Genomic DNA, 19,695 nt, shown 5'->3' with positions numbered 1-19,695 from the left:
GCAGATCCCAAGCGTTGTGGGAATCTGTTTCATGCGAAGGAGTCAGCGAGTACTGCTATGCTGTATTTTATGGCTTTTAGCCAAGCGTTACGAGGTGGATCAACGTGTTTTTGTAAGTGTAGTAGCTGTGTGCACATCGTGGGCTTACCAGGCGCGTCAACACTGCCGTTTAAACGGTAACTTTGAGGTGCAACGTAACGTCAGCCCTCACACACGTCAGTATTATCGAAACTAAGTGCACATTATGGTGCAACCATGTGGATATCATACGTAACTTTCATTAATGTATTCCTCTGGGTCGAGCAATGCTTCAATATAGCGTGCTGAAACATAGGAATATAAATGTAATGTTTATTACACTACTATAAAAGCGGAGCCAACACTGGAACCGCAGACGTTAATCTGATATGACGCCTGTATCGTAGGAGTACATACGTACTGTGCATTGCTTTCTTGCAAAATTAGATAGCCAGCACCACAACCACACTTGACGTTGCGCAGTCATTACGCCTGCACAGGCTGTTTTTCCAAGCCAGTCTATATACCCGACGTACCTTTGTGGTAGAATACTTGATTGCCACGCAGAATGCTTGGGTTAGATTCCTGCTGTGATCTTAATATTTATTCTTTCCATTCGTCGGGTCAACGCTGCAGTGTCGGTTTTTCTTAACGCTCTCGCATTTAAAGTACCAATGTCTGTTCTCGCGGTTCCTGGGTAGATATAAACTGTAAATCACATGTGGCGCATACCCGTACACCACGGCCAGTGGTAAACGGCTATGTGCCACACGTGTCTGGAGGAAAGGGTTTGACGACCTACGCGACAGAATTTTCCCGTTATTCATGTCATGATACGACAGCCATATCCGTCCAATCCTCTTACCCTCCCATGCCGATTTTGGTCTGCACCAAGTAAAGGAGGCGATCATGAGAGCACCTCGGCGTAGGTGGCTAGGCAGATAGATTCGTAGATAAAAACGCTGAATGTGCCAAAGGTTCGCTAAGAAATGCCTCGCATTTAAAACTCCCAGAGCGGAGTAAGAACACGGCTGACAATTAAGGACTGTTATTTTGAAAAAAATTATAGACGAGTGTAAACAAGAGCTGCAGCAAGCTAGTCAATTAATCTGCTTTCGTATCTCTTCTTTTGCTGTGTTTACTTTTTAAGGGTGCGTGTTTCATATGGTTAGTTTCGTGATTGTCTGCATTATGCGTAAACCAGAGCAGCAGCAAACTGGTCAACTAGTTTCTTTTGTATCTTTTCTTTTGCTGTGTTTAGTTTTTAAGGACGCGTGTTTCATACGGTTAGTTTTGTGATTGTGTGCATTATGATGCATTTTGAAGTTATTTTGGATTTGTTGCTTTATCGATTCACGTATAAACCACATTGTATATTCTTCTTTTTTCTTTTGAAATTGTGTAAAAGCCGGGGGTGAATAAAATTTTATGCACCACTTATTAACTCCTCCATGTGCTTCATTTCGGGAATGCTGGAAGCGAATTCTACGTGTTATCAGGCACGCTTCAGCCCATGTATTATGATGGAAAAGACTGCCTTCTTCAATCCTGCAGGACAACAAAAAAATTCGGCCAAATAAGTGACACTAACTATCCAGTTCTCACGCTGAAACGCCCCCGCGGAAGCTCACAGTTACGCTGTCCGCGCTCAAGCTGCGCTGCCTCTTGCCCGGAGCAAAATGGCTGCCAACCGGTTTCCCAGGCTTCACCCGCTCGCGTGGGCGCGTATAGGGGACCTCCACTCCAGAAGCTTTTTAAACCTCCTTGGTCACGCCGCACACCACCACCACCACCACCACCGGATTGAGCTCCGCCTTAAGATACTTCGCATCTAATAACAAAAGAAGCGCGCGTGGTAATACGATTATGAGGCACGGCTACACAGAATTGTACATAGTGGATTCTGTGACGACGACGTGAAGTATCACAAAGTGACAGCAAAAGAAATATGTGCATGATAAATTCGGTCAGTCTAAATTGTCTATTTAGATGAGACTACACTCAAACCTCGATATAACGAATACGGATATAACTAATTAAGGGTTAAAACGAAGTAAATGAAAAATTGTCCTGTCATAGATAGTGTAGTTAATGCATGTTTATAACAAATTTTCGGATATAACGAAGTTATTTTCATGTCAGATGGGACTGTTATAATGAGATTATAGTGTCCTTGCATCGCCAGCTCGTGTCCCTTGCCAACTCACAACTGCATAACAAGGAGGTGTGCCAACCACAGGTGTACCTAGTACATATGGCTACGCAAGAGAAGTTGTGTTGCTAGTCAGAGAAGCTGGAGAGAATCACAGTTCAGTTCCACAATGTCTGAACATTTCCCCCATGTAATAATGGAGAGAATGTTCAGTTAATTCGCTTTTGAGCAACAGGTGTTTACGATTATAGTTTATAAATTTACCCACTGGTCCAATTTCACACCATATTAAGGTGGCTGCGTACATTTTTACCTAGATGCTGAAAGAACAGCGGTTGGAACTGAGCCTAAGGTAGCGAGGCGAACAGTTTGAATTATCCCAGGTGTGCCGACGCCAGGTCAACCGAACGCTCAGCTTTGTGCCGGCAAAAACACCATAAATGGTCTAGAATAAAATGGATGAATGATAGCTTACCTCCTCCTCGTCCGACACTTCCTGGTCCTGTCACAGAAGAGATGAGCACAGAAAATGTAGCAGGCTCAATAACATTTGTAAACTTCACTGCATGCGGCCCGCCCCCCACGATTGTCATTTCACGCAGGCAATATTTTGACACATTTTAGCTCGATGCAAACTTTCATATATATGGACCAGATAATGGAAACGGGGCAATACGTACCTGATCACCATTATCGGCTTCCATTTTTTCGCGAATCGAAGGCCCGTTTCGACGGTAAGTAAAAACACTCAGCTGGGCCGATCACTCGCCGACATGACTTTCGAAAGAGCGCGTCGGAAAGACGTTTCGCTTTGAAAGCCGACGGAAAGCCAGGTTCGACGGAGCGAAAGTGTTCGGATCAAAGGACAGCCGGAACGGATGACGCATGGGAGCTGACAACTTTTCGTATCACAGCTTCACAGCTGCAGGATTTTGCGAAAAGCGCACATGACCCCCATTACGGCTACGCTTGGCTCGAAGATCGGCAACCATTTAGGATCGGCTAATGAGGGCTACAATGGGGAAATTAAAAAAACAAAATTTTCACGAACTTTATTTTGGGGAAGTTGGAGCACTCGCATAAAGACCACGAGATCTCTCTCCGAAATCTCCACAGTTGATCGAAATGGTTTTGTATCAGCAAGTGCCACGGGGTTGTTTTGTTTACATTCGCGCGGAAGCGTATGATAATCGACGGGACAGCTTGCTTTGTCCCGATAAGAACGTTGTCGCTCCGACAGAAGCGCGCGCGCTTCAGGTACATTGCATCCTTGACGGAGCTTCGTATTACGCGAGAATGCAAAGCTTTGCCAACCGCCAGCAACTCTCCGAGGAACTCTTTGTCGTCGCGCACCACGCGCATGATTGACGTAAAGGGGCCGTATACTAATTAGAATATATTATTAATTACTCGTACGCAATTACGCTCGTGTTGTTCCGATGCGCGCTGTCAAAAATAAACGTTGTTCGCGGTTCCTGTGCCGCTCGCGTCGACCTGGACACGGGTGAAATGTGACCAGCTCGATTCCGCAGTGGGCGCGCGGATTTCGGCTCGGTCGCGCGGAGAGGCATCCTCACCGACCTCCTCGGACAACAATGTCGCGCGCGCGGCCGCTCTGAAGCAGCGAGCCGCTGGCCGTTTTCTGCCCCCTTGTGTGGATAGCGTTGTTATCACGCCGTGGCGTATTCTTCGGACTCTACGGCATCGGTGGCGACTCCGAGGGTGCGACGACGCCGGATGGAGAAGTGACCGCGCGGGCCTCGTTTATTATCATAATTTATAAGTTGGGGGTTGGCAGGCCCGCGCGCCGTCGCAGTGCTTCGCCGGGGCGGCTGCTGGAGCGGAGCGTCGACGGAGCGCCGCCGCGGGCCCCCGCGGGCCCGCAATTTGCGCTGGCTGCTCATCGGCGGCAATTAGCATCCGCGGTGAGTCGATGCCGTCCGCGGGCGGCATTCCACTTCTCACAGTGGCACGCGCGCGCGCCAGCTCGCTCGTTGACAGTTATCATAATTTATCGCCGGGCGCCCGACCGCAGATGCGTGCGCTTCCGGCTCTCCCGGAAGGGAAAGTCGCCGATGCTTCTTTGTCAATAGCGGTGATGGCATGCAATTAGCTGGACCACACATAGTTCGGTGGCAGCAGACCACTATTTGCATAATTTATCCTGCGTATTGTTTCTCTGCACACACGTGCGACAGTGTTTGCTGTGGCGCGACATAGCTCCGAGCGGCGCGGTGCCTTTGTCCGCGCGGGACTGGTCCCGTGTAATGACGGCGCGCCCTAATGATGTAAGGCGCGTGGTTTGTTGGCCAGCAACTTGGCCCGTTGCTGCTGGCCAGTTCTACACACCCGTACCGCCAACCACGATGGTCATCATTCTGGCTGCTTTGATGCCATGCGAAGCACATCAGCTGCTGCGATCACACCCACGAAAACACCTCCACTTGATTTGCTGTAGTTCGCCTTGTTTCATGTGGTGTGTGTTTCACATGTGCGCCTTTTGATAAAGTGGTCCGCGGCTGCCTTGCCTGCAGCACCATCGTAGATTGCATACCAACGCTTTGACAGGCAGTAGTTTCCCGCATGTTTCAAAACCGCTTTCTGCTGCGGGGGTTCTCGAGGAAAAATAAATTAATTTTATGTGTGACTGTGAATCATGCATGACCACAATTTCAAGTTGGTAGTGTGACCATAACAGTCGAGAGAAAGCATATTTAGTAACCAGAACATGCTTCAAGTTTATATCCGAAAGCCAAAAGTTCGTAAACCCTCTAGACACAGTATCTTGTGTTATTTTTTTTTCGAAATGAGTATAATGTTTTACCCCACCTGGCATTGGGATGTACAGCACATTAAAGTGTGCTAGCACATATGGAAAATGGGCACATATCTGAGGTGCCTTCTTTGCAACTCGTTGAATATGGGCTTTCACTCATATTAAGGTGACAGCTACAAAAAAAAAAAGAGACACACTTACGAAATAAACTGTCATAATGCTGCATAAAATGTGCCTGTTTGTAATATTCATATATAAAGTTAGGCAACTGCATGTTTTGATGAAATTATTGTAATTAAACTGGCTGCATTTGTTGCAGAAATTGCCTTGCGTTACAAAATTTGGTGTCATTAAAAGTGTGCACATAGCAGCAGTGATGGAAGTACTGCTCCAGTTGCTCCAAACTGCTCCAAAAGAGAAATGCTGCTCCAAACTGGAATTTTTGTTAGTAACTGCTTCGAAATGGCACTGAGATGCTAAAGACAGTGAACTTTAACCGTGTAACCATCCAGCGAGCCTAAACAAAATCAAGAAAGTTGTATACTGTCATCTAGAATTGAGCTTATATACTAGCTGCATACTAGCATATTGACAATGTTACAAGTACTGGCATTGTCGATATACTATATATCTGAATAAGCTGTGTATTTGTTCCCGGCAAGCAGGCTATATTGTTAAAATGTATGTGAGATTAGTTTGATTACTAACTGCTGCTGTGACGATTTTTGTCTGTTAATGATTACATTTATCACTTTATCGGCTTTGACCTCATTTATGCGACAGAAACTGGCATTTTAGGTGTATAGCTCATTTAGATTTTTTTTTATTTTTTAATATAGGCTACTTTGGTAAAATATGAAAATAACAGATTGCTTTGGCCTCGTACAGATTATAAACTGCAGCTTTGGCGACAGTTATATGTGATTATGGTTACTTTTATAATCTGGCTCAATTCTGCTCAGCTCATCTTACTAAGTGTCCAGTGACCATCCGTCTGCTTAATTATTTGTTTTTTGCACTTTGCAGGGATTATTGTATCTGCAACATATTTAATAATAAATATTGTTATTTATGAGATGCTTAAGTGTTGCTTTAAACTACAGGAGTCGTTTGGAATATTTTGGCATCTGCTCCGAAAATGCCAATAGCTGCTCCAAAGCAGCAAGTTTTCTGCTCCAGAATCTGCTCCAAAAATCAAAATGTCACTTCCATCACTGTAGCAGCAACCTCATATATGTTGACATTGAGACTTAAACTGAAGGTCCTAGACATAACAAAAGTCTCGTATAGGTGCGACAAAGCAGGCCAGGTTCGGAGCTGCCTCTATCCCGCCCTGGTCTCGTACGTTTGGCAGCATGTGTTAGGTTTCGTTGTTGTTCTACATGCCTTTTGGTGTGCCTGGTTCCCTTGTGTAAATTAAATAAAAAAATTTAATGCACGTACATAATACCTAGATCATTGCAACTATAGGTTAATTATAGCCTGAAAAAAATCTCACGTATGACAGTCAAGCATTGTGATATGCAGCTGCACAGAACAAAACCTATTACGATGGATAGATGGAAAGAACGTCTGTGTAACTGTAGACATCCGAAAACCATTGGCTGAGAACTGGCACATAATCGGAGTAATGTGCCCTGCAATTTCACTCATTCATGATGCAAAACAGTATATCTCCCACAGCTAGGTGTTGCTGACTGATACTTCAGGTCTGAATGCAAAGGACTTCAACCAAAGACTGGCCGTTTTAAGCCTAATGCACCATATTTGGCAGTGAATGTAACAAATGGTTTTCCTCATACCTTGATGGAGTTAATAAGCTTACATGTACTTATGTAAAGCTCTATTCTTCATTTTGTGTCCCCTTCAGGCACGAATTACGATGGACGGTTCACAAATGTGTACAATGGGCCTTTTCTGGGTCCGAACAGCACCTCCGGTGGAGCTCGCCGAAATCAAAACTGGTGGCTCTTGGCCTCTGAAATTGTCTGCCATACGCCAGTAGACAATCTCGGAGGCCTGCATTCGTGCCTTTCTTGGGGGGAAACATTTGCGAGTTTGTGACACCAGCTGCTGGTTGGTCCACACATGTAGTTGCGTTTTGGCCACCACAAAACCTTGGTGCATGCCTCAGCCCAAAATGCATGAACAGTGTGTTTTTGATTGTATTCGTTTTGAGCAAAGAGAAATCATACTCTTGACAATGGTCCTTGGACGCTATTGCGTAGCACATCGAACAACGTAGTGTCTTCACCAAAGTGATTTGCTGCAGTCATACACAGCACATTGAGGTTAAGTCAGGACACAGTTACTATGCAAAAGGTTTCAGAAGAGTGGCTTGCTGGGCAAGTTGGTTCTGCATCACTGTAGAAATCGGTGCCAAAATCAGAGACAGGAGAAGGACCAGAAGGTTCCATTCATCCCATGCGCAATGCATCTTGCTCTTTCTTGGTGACTAGTCTAAAGGACAGGAAAAAAAAACTTGCGCCTCGAGGGGAAATACAGTGAACCATTCATCAACAAAGAAGTTCCTGCTATGTGGAAGCTGTTCCGGTCATCAAGCTTTGCAAGCAGCCTAAGTGTCTTTGAGGCGTATCATGCATGTTATGGCAGCCCATTTGAGTTGTATCGAAAAGCCGATGGAGAGAAAAGGCTAACTTGGAAGTTGGTGAACTTTAGCCCACAAAGTAAATTTATTTGGCAAGAAGTGGGTGAACGGTAGAAGGGGGAGGGGCATTCCTTGAATCGTGGTTGTCAAAAGTAAGCACCCCCCTAAAAATTATAAATTCACAGTGATCAGAATGGCTAGAAATTCTTAGAAGAAAGGCCCAATTCCCACTGGTTTTTGTTGTATATCTACCATATTGTATGGATGCAAGAGTCCCTCTGAAACATTTAGTATACCTATTGGCTGGACTGTATTAAACTTGTAAATAAGATACAACTCTATATTTCGTGTCTCTCGGGGATCGGAAGTTTGATGGCAGGGCATAAAATTTCAGCTCGTATTGACCTGCCAAAGTAAAATCAGTGTTGTACGCCTTACCCAAAAAAAAAGTAATAAATGCACTACACGTTACACTAAAGAAAAAGAATTGTGATACCACCCTACGTTACCCATGAAAAAAAAGGTAACGTGTTATCGTTACCGGAAAAAGTAACAAACGTTACTTCTGCCATTACTCCATGGTAAGAAACTTTATTCAGTGTATCTTCGCTGTAGGAACCCACAATAGCCATTTTATAAGGCTCACATTTATATTTCACGTCAAATTTCTAGCCGAAACAACAATTTTACTCGAAATATATTTAACGAGAATAATTTGCACAAATGTGCCCTACCTTGGCAATAGTAGAGTGGCCTAAAGTGGCCTTGACAGTTACATGCGATGGCCTCTCTGTGGCACATGGTGAAGCCACTTTTCTCAATGTCACATTAAACACAAATTGATCAATTTCATCAACAATGCTCTACATAAGAAAACATCACTGAACTCTACAAACTTGCAGTAATTATGCTTCTACTTACAAAATAATTGCACAAAGTATGTAGCAATAAATAAATGCTTGAATGGCATAATTCCAAAAACGAAGTATTTGCATGCAGAATTTTTTTTTTTTTTTCACTTTAACCCCTTGCAGTCAGTTGTGAGGGCCCTCCCGACAATGTAGTACGGCTGCAGCGGTCCGTGGTGGGACACTGCTCGACCACGAACCACTGCAGATTCATGCACGCATTTCCTCATTGCATTATGCTCCATCCCTAAATGAGTGAGTAAACTTCTTTTACTTGAGCTTTGATTTTTTAGTTTCGGACCAGAATAGATGGAAGGTGAGTGAAGATTTTGGACTGCAAAGGGTTAACCTGTATAATACCACAAAAATTGCGAGCGCACATGTTAAAGTGTTCATGGTCAGTGTCACACACCGTTAATGGGAGGCAATCGCCAGGCTGAGTCCAAGGGCTGATGTATCGGCCCCCCTTGAAATGCACCATGAAAGGATGGACAGCTTAAGGGTAGGTCCTTTTATCATGCCAGCGATCACCGAATGCAGTCCAAAGACCGAGTCGGAGCCAAGAGTTGATAACACAAAAAGTATATTCTCAATTAAAGCAGTACAAACATCTCACATACATGCATACTTAATTGGTTAACACAGAATACAACTCAGATGGGTTTCACCAACAATGGGGAAGCAACCAGTTGTGCTCAACTACAAGCAATCTCTGGTTACAAATACAGTCTGTGGTTTATTGGAACATGAGAGATCGCTAGCGTGAGGATCACCGTCTAATCTTTACATTGTTGAGAGTGTAAATGCATGGCGTAATTCGATGAATGTGCAGTTTTGTAGAGACACAGGAACGAAGAAACATCTAATGATTGAGGTGTGGCATATCGATAATAGTGGTAGTGCAAGCATGAGACAACCGTCAATTAACTTGCATAAAGAAGAAATGAAATGCCTTTACAATTATCTCTCACATAGACGCCCATGCATGCCGGGTCGATAGGCATTGCCTATTGCCTCGGCATGCGTGGATAAGTTTTCGTGCCTACTTTCTTTTCTGCCGCTCTGAGCCTTTTCGGTTGTTAGCGTTTCTGGTGGCTTGGCTTCTCTCTTGTGTCCAGGTTTGCACGCCCAGTCTTTTAGCATGACCAGTAGTGGTTCATCTTCGGCAGGCAGTACGTCTTCCAAGACCAACCGACTGACGGCACTACATCACAACACAACACTTCTCTAGCTGACCAAACCACTCACCTCTACATCATAACTTCTCCCTTCACTGACCGTAAATTACTCATCTGCTTACAGCGCTGCGTAGGCTTGGGAAAGAGTGAGGAAGTTCCCGGTTGTACTTATGGTCGCGTTGATTTATAGATATTTCCAGATCTTGCGCAAGAGGCAGCTTCTTCTCAGGGGCCGCGCTTTGGAGAGACGAACGTTGATGATGTCTTGTGTCGCAGCATGGGCTATGATGGCACCGGGATTTTATGCGGCTTTCGAAGGCAGTTTAAGTGCTCATTTGTGACAGTCAGCCTCGCTCGCTCAGGAATTCTGTAACCAGAGACGTAGTCGTAGTTGCCGATAACAAGAAGCAAAGCTAATTTTGAGAGCAAAGTTCATCAGATGTGTATTGCAGGGACAACTTTGTAATGTACATAGAACTTGGTGGATGTAAGCAATGGTTGCATTTCAAAAGCTGTCATCGGACAGCCTGCCTCGCTTCTTAGTTAATACATCTGCACCTATGGACACACTATATTATGGTGCTCCTGTATTCACTTTCAGGAAGAGCTAGTAAATGCGCGGGAAGTTTTTCTTGGGCCCACTCAGCACGATGTCGGGCGGCACCAAAGATATCGAGACATCCTCAGTTTGGGATGATGCCAAGAAGGCATTTCCAAAGAAGTCATCCTCCGTTGTGATGGAGCTCACTATACCCCCAAGTCTTGATGTCCGCAAGCTGAACCAATCACGACAGCTCACTTATGACGGTTTCAAGGAGTGCATTTTGTTGCGTTTCAACTATCCATGACAACTTCAATCTTAATAGCAAGGCAGCCGAAACTAGCAGGTCTATTTAAGAAATATTGGCAATTTGCTTCCCATTGCCATTTTGCCTGGTGGGCTGACAGCAGCTCACCGCTGCAACAAAAGAATGTCGGGGTGGCCTCTGGGAAAGGGGCTCCCACGAGATAAAGTAGTTTTGTGTGAAACTTCCTGAATAATTGGAACAGGAACACATCACGTTACCGGAAGATGTTAATGTATGTTACCCGTTACAGTTACCTAACGGTAATGAATACGTTACTAAGTTACTGAAAAAAGTTGTGCATTACCGGTAACACTGTTACTTGTAACACATTACCACCAACACTGATTAAGATGCTATGTCAGTGCTTTTGGTAAGTTCTTTACTGCGTCTGCGTAATGCGCATTTAATCTAATATTAATAGGCTGTCCTGTTTCGCCTGTGCACTGTTTGTGGCAAAGTGAACATTTGAGCATGTAGATAACGTTTGAACTAGGGCAGGTAGAAGTAGATTTTGTATGATTGATGTGCTTTTAACTATAACGTCATTTTGAAGGTGTTTGCAAGCATCTTGGACAAGAGCAAGGTATTACGTGTGCGGTAGAATGAGGGCTTACTTTTCACTGCTCATGCATGTCCTTAAAGTTTTGGTTACGGTGATAAGTGACCCTGAATACTTTTGGAAACACTTTTCTAAGGCTCTGATTGCTTGCTAATATCGGATAATCCTTGCGGTGGATGTTAGTTATGTTTGGGAGTGCATTTGAGCATTTCGTTATAAATGCTAGCGGCTGGTTGAGCTTCCTACTCTCCCCCACCCTGTCTTCATACTTGTCGTCTCCTCTTCTGTTTTGGTTGGGGGAGAGGGTACGAAGCATACACGTGCCAAGATAAACAATTGCTGTCTTCAAGAAGACAAGACCACTTGTTGTCTCCAGTGACACCCGTTATTCAAGCACCTTCTAAAAGACAGGGCATGCAAACACGGACACAAGGAAGAAGTCAAGTCACTGATTATGAGAGACGCTGTAGTGGAGGGCTCCAGAAGTTTCGACCATCTGGTGTTCTTTAACGTGCACTGAAGTCGCACAGGCCTCTAGCATTTCACCTCCACCGAAGTGCGACCTTAGCAGCCGAGCACCATAACCACTGATCCATCGCAGCGGACTTACTTAAGATGTTGCCTATACCTATTATCATTACAAAATTATCTCGACCTGTATCCACAAACAAAGTTAGCACTGATTTTGCGCAAACAGAGAAGTCTTATTACAAGAGCTAGCCTCACTACTGCTTTGTGTATGGATACTAATGGCAAATGCACACCTAAAACAAGTAAGAAGAAAATTGCTTGCCAAAATTAATGAAATAGGCAGAGGCATCCATGAATACCACAGACTGACGATGGTAAATAGAAGGGTGTCATGTTCAAAGCCCTGCATTTTTGCAAAAAAATAAATATAAGAGTTGAAATATCCTACTTATTTTTTCTTTCCTGGCGAGTTCAATGTATCGGTGTCAACTAGTAATCACGTTTGACCTATTTTTGAGTAAATACACTAAATTTAGTATTGTGCATTCAATAGAAAGACTGATCAAGTGACGAAGCAATGATAATTCATTCTGTTAATAAATGAGATGGAAGTTTTTGTGCATCTAGAGTAAGAAAATGTAGGCATGGCTGTATTGTTTGTTTTCAACTTCTACTTGTAAATAAGTAATTGCACATATGTGAGACTATTCACAGATGTCCTTCATTGCACTTGGAGAGGTCAGAAGCCACGTTTCAAAACAATAGTGAGTTCATAGTGGGCACAAATTGTGTGTGGTTAAAAAAAAAATTATGTTCGTTCACTCGCAGCTGTCCCTGTGAAAATCAGCATATGCGGAGCCAAATCATTTCTGGTAGGAGCCGAGAGCGACAGAACTTTTTGGGAACCAGTGGGATATTGCAGCTCTTTCCAGGCTATTAGGAGGGGTACTTGCCAATATGTTATCATATCGTACACCTTCGTACACTTGTTTGTTAGCAGCGACTCTCAAAAATTGGCACAATGTTGTAGTTGGCAGGTATCATCTGGTGGAACAAATTTTAAAGAGGCTTTGTTTTATTTTTCTTAATGAAGTTAAAGCATATGGAAGATCATTGAGGAAGAGTATCACACAACAAGGATGCTCGTGTTGTGTTATGCTCTTTTGATGTTAGTCATTCCTGTGCTGTCAATTTATGACAAGAAATACTATACGAGCTAGGTCACCTATGCATTCTAGCTTTCACTACAACCTTGGATGTCTTTTTGTTCCCCTTTTGCACCAGTGTGGGGTGCTAGCCTGCTACAACTTGTGATTTGCCATTGTGACTTCATTTAGTAGCACTAGTGAACACATATAGGGCTATAGGGCTCTAACTCTATTGTTTTCATGCTGGGACACTGCTGAAGTGTCAGGAAGGCACATCAGCTGGACTGTTTGGGCAACCTGTCTGTTGCGACTGCCATATGTGCCACTTATTATAATTGTCGTCTATGAACATGCAGTGGGCATGCAGCCAGCGCCTCGCCAGCTGGTGGCGTTGGCGAGCCACCAAGAGGCGACCAAAAGGCACAACGATCCTCTCCAATCTCAGCAGGGTAGGTCCATCGTGATGGAATGGATTGCCTCACGCTGTTCTTTATATCCGTGCCACTGGAGCCTGATCCACTGTTATCAAAATGTGTTCTAGTTGAAGGTTTGGCGAGCAACCATTCGCACATTTAGAAGGTCCCATCACTGTACTGAATGCCTGCAGATGCTGAACGATTCCTTGGAGTTTTTTCAAACTTAAAGTGGAGGGACACTGCAAATCATTTCTGCACGAGTCCACCAACCTCCTTCCTGGCTAGCTCCTACGAAAGGGCCTTGCTTGTCCCGCTTTCAAATCCCAGACCAAGACAAATTAAACTGTGAAATCCCAAAAGACCTGTGTGGCTTTCATTTATTGCTTTGTGCTGCTGCAGGTGGGTGGATTTCACTAACCTTCCTCCACATTGCAGGCTTCAGCTCAACTGATTTGCCAATGTCAAGTTTCGAGCCATGTGAAGACATTGCTCTCTGTTTAAGTGCTGTTGCTGCGATAAGAAGAAACATGTGAAGCAACATCACAATCACACAGAGCACTTGCACTGACAGAACTTGTTTATTAAACTTGATGATGTTCTTCCTTGCACATGAAATTGAACGAAAAAGGCAGACAGTGATTCCACTCCTGCGTCAAAGTGCACCAAATTGGATTTACTGTGCCATCCTGATAAAATTGGCCTAAACTGCGTCAAACTGCGCCTGAGCCTCGGGTTTTACTGTGTCTATCACCCACAGTTGCTCTGCTGGCATGTCAAAATAGTCAAGCATAATCTTGAGGCCACAAAAGTTACAACCACGAACCAAAGATTATTCCGTAAATGAAACAGTGCTTGCGTGTCCGTCCTGATTAATTAAGCCATGACGCCATGCACGGTGCCGATGCAGCTTCTGTTACGCAAGTCGGCTTGACAGCAAAGTGTGCTCTCCGCAGAGCCTCATGACTTCTAGATCAATCAGTGACGATCAAGTGTGGCGACGATTCATCGGCTGACGTCGTCTGTTCCAGAAACACTGCTCCTAGCTCGTTCCAAGCGGCTCACGGCATTTAATTAAGGCAATGTTTAGTAATAACTACACGCATGCCGCTAAAATGTTTGTCACTTCTGTTTCTAGACATTTCGCAACAAAATTGGGGAAACTTAGCAAGACATATATAGAACAAGATGGAATTTTGCGTCCATGAGCAGCAACGCAAATGGTGGGAACACGCCGGCACTTCTCACATACGTTCTTCATGAATCTCCGTCCAGAAGAGGTTTTTCTTAGTTACTTCCACCAGCACATCCAAGTACGCATCTATCGCACTTGGCATAAAAAAAAGAAAGAAAGAAAGAAAAAAGTTTCGTTTTTTTTGACACCGTGAGTGGGAGGGTCCATATATGAATCGTTTGCTTGCTTTTTTTAAGTGTGATTTCATTAATGAGGGCTTGTCTCCTGGTCGGGGGAGCCGCTATTTCGTCTAAATATGCGCAGCTCTCAGTAGCGGGCCCGTTACTGGCTGCTGGCCCTGGTATCAAAAGGCCCAGATTGAGTTAGGGCCAGTGGCGTTCGCGGAAACTGCGCTATTCATTGCTGAGCAATGACGTCACCATGCGTCGCCTAGCAGCGTGTTAGAAGAAGGAAAAAGATGAGAAGTGGAGAGGAGGAGAATAAATAAATAAAACAAAATAAAGTTTCTCGGCGAGGCGGCATGCCAACCCGGGTATTGACGATCCACAAGCCAGCGTCGTAACTGCTCAGCTGTCCAAGAATGCTGCCAGAACAAGCACTCATGGGATTGCATTGCTGTGGGCGAGAGAACAAGTAAGAAAGAGAAGAAAGAAAAATGGAATGAAGCACAGAGAAAGAGAGAAGCAAGCAGAAAGAGAGATAAACCTGTGAGGGTTAAAGAGGAGAAAAGGTGAAGCATAGCCTAGCCTTGTATAGCAAGGGCTTGGGAAAGTTAGGTGAGGGTGGGAGAGGGTAAAGCATTGCATAGCCCTGTATTGTATCAATGCCACCTAGACAAACTTCGTCAAGGCCTGGAAGCTGTTCGAGTGACGTGTCGCTAGTGGGCTGACGCTCGACCTGCGTGAGCTATGGTATTCATGCTCTAGCGGCCGTTTAGTTCATTTAATATACATCGAAATCGGTATGGCGGGACAGGAGTGTATGACAAACAGGACTCATAGCTGTAATATGTAAATTATGACATGCATGTCATGTAAGGCTTGATTTACTTGACACACTCTTGGAGCGCTCGCTGCCGTTTCATCAATTGTATGTTTGCCAAAATTGGTATAGTGTGACATGGTTGTATGACGAACATAAATGACAGGTTGTAACGTAAAAATCATGACAGTCATGCTACGTGCGGCATGACTTGCATGCCACGCTCATGGTGGGCTCGCAACCGTTTGGCTAGCAAGATGTGTACCAAAACTGGTATGCCGTGACGTGACCGTATGAGGAGCATAAGTGACAGGTCCTAACATGCAAATCATGACGTTTGTCAAGTAAGGCGTGAATTATATGATATTGTCAAAGTACAATTCCAGCTGTTTCGCTAACCGGATTTATACCAAAAGCGGTAGGACGTGAAATAAGTGCGTGAAGAGTATAAATGAGCAACCATGTACAGTAGAACCCCGCTGATATGTTTTTGAAGGGACCGTAGGAAATAAACGTAAGAGACGGGAAACGTAAGAGCCGAAAAACAGGAAAAACGGCAAAATATTTAGTGGTACAGAATTTTATTTCAATTCTTACGAGCAGCACAAAAATTGGCGTGCTCAGCCGCGATCTAGTCGATGGATAGAAACGCGGAGCTTAGGACGGCCTCATCGACAGAAATGTAATCAACGTATGTGATTTTTTTAACACCAACAGCTGTAGGCATGAAAGAACTAAGCACACGCAATCACGACCGGCGCGGCGAGTCCGACCGCGAACCGCACGCACGACCATGCGAGCTCCAACCAGCTCGAACTGCTCCCGTTCTCCGACAAATAACGATGATGAGTCTACGCCAACGCGATGGCAGAAGTGAATGCGAATCTCGAAGGCCTTGCTTTCGCAAGCAATTACGTCATACACGCCATGTTTGTGCAATACAAATCTGAATGGCTATGCTTTTGTCAATAGTAAATGCCAATCTCGAAGGCCCTGCTTTCGCGAGCAGTTACGTCATGGACGCCATCTTTGCAATATGAATCTCGAAGGCCATGCTTTTGTTTGCATCAATTGAAAGATTCTGTTGCTTGCGCCTCTCATGCGGCTAATATTGCGGTCAAACGAGGCCAAGCTGCGTGAAAATGCACCATGGCCGCTCTCTTTGGTAGTCACTCGGTCGGCTCCGAGCGCACTTCGCGACGTATCATACGGGAACGGTCCGACAGTTACGACGTAACAGCGGGGTTCCCAATACATCGTATCCTATGGGAGCTATGCCGGGACCGGCGGAAAACGACGTAACAGCCGGGAAAACGCAGCAGTGAGGAACGTAACAGCGGGGTTCTACTGTATTGTATATACAAGAATGTAAGTTTTATAGCATGGTATTTAACGAAATGTACATGCATGAATGCACGACAAACATTCAATAGTGAACCCATTGTTATGACATGAAGGCCTTCAGTTGCCTCACAGACAAATAATGCGATATATGCAGCTCCTTGCTGACTGCTACGCATTACATCACCTCTCGCAGTGCGCGACATGTGGCAACTTTTATATTCGATTGGAACCCCCGTTCTTTGCATGCCAAATGTTCTAATAGTGAAAAACAACACATGCTTCAAAGTACATAAATAAGCATACACATCTCGTTCCGCTTTTGTGCCTTGTTTATTGCAAACATCTCGTAGAATATCGTCCGGACTGAAGTGTTTTTCACACACCTGCAAGTGACAAGAGAGTGACAACTTTACGATTCGCGTTTCTGCAGTTTACCCTAGCATAGTGCTAAACGCACGCACGTGACAAAAATGAAACGTAATACCATCATACTACATAAAAAGGAATACACGAAAAACAAAAGAGAAGGTGTGTATTTACCTTTGAATGCTTTGTCGGGCTGAAATTATCCCTTGTGATAACACGTATCCATGCCTTCCGCGTGTCTTCATTGGTTGGAAACCCAAATACGTGTGCCTTGGGTCTCGAGTCATAGTTGCCACAACAATGTGGAACACAACCCTTCTCTGGCATCACAGCCTAGTCACTCAACGACCAACACGCGCACAAACACAAGCAGCACACATCACAGTTTCGAAGGAACCGACGGCACTCAGAGCAACACAGCATTAGCGTTTCTCGCACTGCTTTCAACTTAACTCGGCATAGGATGGCAGCCAGCGCGTGAGAGATTCGAGGCACGTCCAGCTTCGAACTAGTAATGCTGAAGTGACCAAAACGCCGATGCGAACGCGCCGCCGAACGCGGGCGTAGGTGACGATCCGCCACCAAGCACACCGCACAACGCAACCAGCGTCACAGCCCTGTAGTGATGCATGGGTGCTAGCGTCCGCCGAGCAAGAGCGGCCCACTGAAAAAAGTCAGCCCACTACCTCTGATGACGCGTGACAAATGGAGTTTAGCTTCCCGGCCTTGACGAAGTTTGTCTAGGTGGCGTTGATTGTATGGTATATATAGCAAGGGGTGGGAAAGGGAAGTGAGGGTTAGGAGGAGGGGAACGCCACCAGCTACACTGTTTCCCGAGTCTTCGCACCACTAATGTGTAGCTGCCCTAACTTTTTTCTCCGTGAGATTTGCAACCAATCGAGATATGTATGTAGCCATTCACAACAGCCCTACCATAATGATCCTGATGTCTGAATGTAAATGCAACTTGCTTCTCCAATGTACTCCAGAATGTGAAATTACCTGCTCCAGGATGCTGCCAGATGCAAAATTACCTGCTCCAAAGTGCTCCGTAATGGAAATTTTTGCTGCTACAAAGTGCTCCAAAACAAGAATTTTGCTGCTTCAAAAAGTGCTCCAAATCAGAAGTCCTCAGTAGCATCATTGGGCAGATATATATGTATACTTTAGCACTGATGTAGAATGTACAACATTCTTGCTTCGTTAGTGTTACAGCACTGCCAACGTAAGAGATGGAGCGCAAGCCAAACACAGATTAGAAATACTTTAATACAAACTATAGATGAAATCAGTTGCTGGCTATTCATGTCACTAAAGAGGTTTCTAAACACAACATTAATAAGAACTAACAGAGAATAACGCCAAGGAAAGTATAGGGGGTGTTATATGTAGTAATTAGGATATAAATGTGAAGAAAGTAAAGTGGACAAAAAGATAACTTGACGCCAGCAGGGACCGGTCGCTGCAGGCGGCAAGTTATCTTTTTGTCCACACCATGCATCATTGTACATCACACCATGCACATTGTAAGTAGACTCTCGTTAAATGGAACCTGAAGGGACCAGGAAAATCTGTTCCGTTTAACAGGACTTCCGTTTACTGAGAGGTGAACAGGGGTGCAGAAGTCAAGTATGAAACCAATCGTATTAGAGAAAGTTGTTCCATTTAAGCAGCAGTTCCATTTAACAGATTTCCGTTTACTGAGCGTCTACTGTATTTCTTAACGTCCAGCAGAGCTGTAACTACTTCTACAAAGACATATTTCACTTTCTTGTTATGAATGATCATATGAAATTGGTGTTGATTATTATTGTCTCTATTTCAAGCACTTTGGTAGAGCATGAGTATAGACTTGTGTCACGATTATGTCATTCAACAGTAACCTGTTGCCTTTTCTTCGTTCCCTTTTCCTCCCTGTTTCCTGCAGCCAATGGAGTGCAGTTTCTCAAGACATCGATGGGAACAACACTTATGGGCTCAGCAGGAGGGCAGCCATCTATTTTCAGTGTCGCCACTGGCATTGCACCTTCAGCTGCATCCATGGTTAGTAAGCTAAGCAGGGTATACCCTGTTTGATACAACAGGCACAGCGTTGTGAAAGCGATGCAAGAAGTTAGGTTAGCAGAATGTGCAAGTCCACGCGTCTCGCGCTTGGATTTTATCGTAAACGTGGCCTCCGCAATTGGCTCTGGCTGCTCGCCACCAGAACTGATCGCAAAGGCCACGTTATGGAAATAAGGAGAAAGTAAGCGATCCAGAACAACCTATTGACAACCGTATAAATAACAGTGTTTGTTTATTTCTGTGGCAGAAAGCATTGTCATTTATTATGCAGTCTGAAAACGAAAGAAAAAATCACATTACAGGTGGGAAAATCATTGCACTACAGTAGGCTCCCATTAAGATGAACTCGAACAGGCTGCGGTCATTTGTTCATCTTATCAGGAGTTCGGCTAGTAGAAGTGCCCCTGAAAAAAAAGACAAGCCAAGTGCATCCAAGTATGTTACTTGAAAACACTGAATGGAGTAGACTTACAATGGCAAGGAAAAGCATTCATTTGGCTACAACTTGATAAAAAGTCAATAACATTTGCTGGCAGGCTAGTTGGTGATGCATAGCTCATAGGTAAAAACAGCGCAACCGAAATGAAACACAAGGAAGACACGGGACAGCACTTGTCCCGTGTCTTCCTTTGATTCGTTTCGTTTGTGTTGTTTTTGCCTATGGAA

The 19,695-nt window shown here is 44.5% G+C and overlaps 2 protein-coding genes across 2 annotated transcripts in view; one reads left to right on the top strand and one right to left on the bottom strand.

Annotated features, from left to right (window-relative positions):
* LOC119386535 (vacuolar protein sorting-associated protein 41 homolog) overlaps positions 1-3,123 on the bottom strand; it is a 203,378-nt gene extending 200,255 nt beyond the window's left edge. The window contains exons 1-2 of the mRNA XM_037653803.2: positions 2,851-3,123; positions 2,646-2,672 (exon numbers count right to left, since the gene is read on the bottom strand). Of these exons, the coding sequence (XP_037509731.1) occupies positions 2,646-2,672; positions 2,851-2,874 (51 nt within the window). The 5' untranslated portion in view covers positions 2,875-3,123. The remainder of the gene's footprint in view (positions 1-2,645; positions 2,673-2,850) is intronic.
* A 466-nt stretch (positions 3,124-3,589) lies between these two features.
* Positions 3,590-19,695, top strand: part of LOC119386534 (POU domain, class 6, transcription factor 2) — a 115,661-nt gene continuing 99,555 nt past the window's right edge. Inside the window, exons 1-3 of the mRNA XM_037653802.2 lie at positions 3,590-4,095; positions 13,023-13,115; positions 18,893-19,008. Coding sequence (XP_037509730.1) covers positions 13,028-13,115; positions 18,893-19,008 — 204 coding nt within the window. The 5' untranslated portion in view covers positions 3,590-4,095; positions 13,023-13,027. The remainder of the gene's footprint in view (positions 4,096-13,022; positions 13,116-18,892; positions 19,009-19,695) is intronic.

Source organism: Rhipicephalus sanguineus, chromosome 3 (assembly GCF_013339695.2).
Source record: "Rhipicephalus sanguineus isolate Rsan-2018 chromosome 3, BIME_Rsan_1.4, whole genome shotgun sequence".
NCBI lineage: Eukaryota > Metazoa > Arthropoda > Arachnida > Ixodida > Ixodidae > Rhipicephalus > Rhipicephalus sanguineus.
Note: the sequence above shows the minus strand (reverse complement) of the source record. Positions and strands in the feature narration are given on the sequence as shown.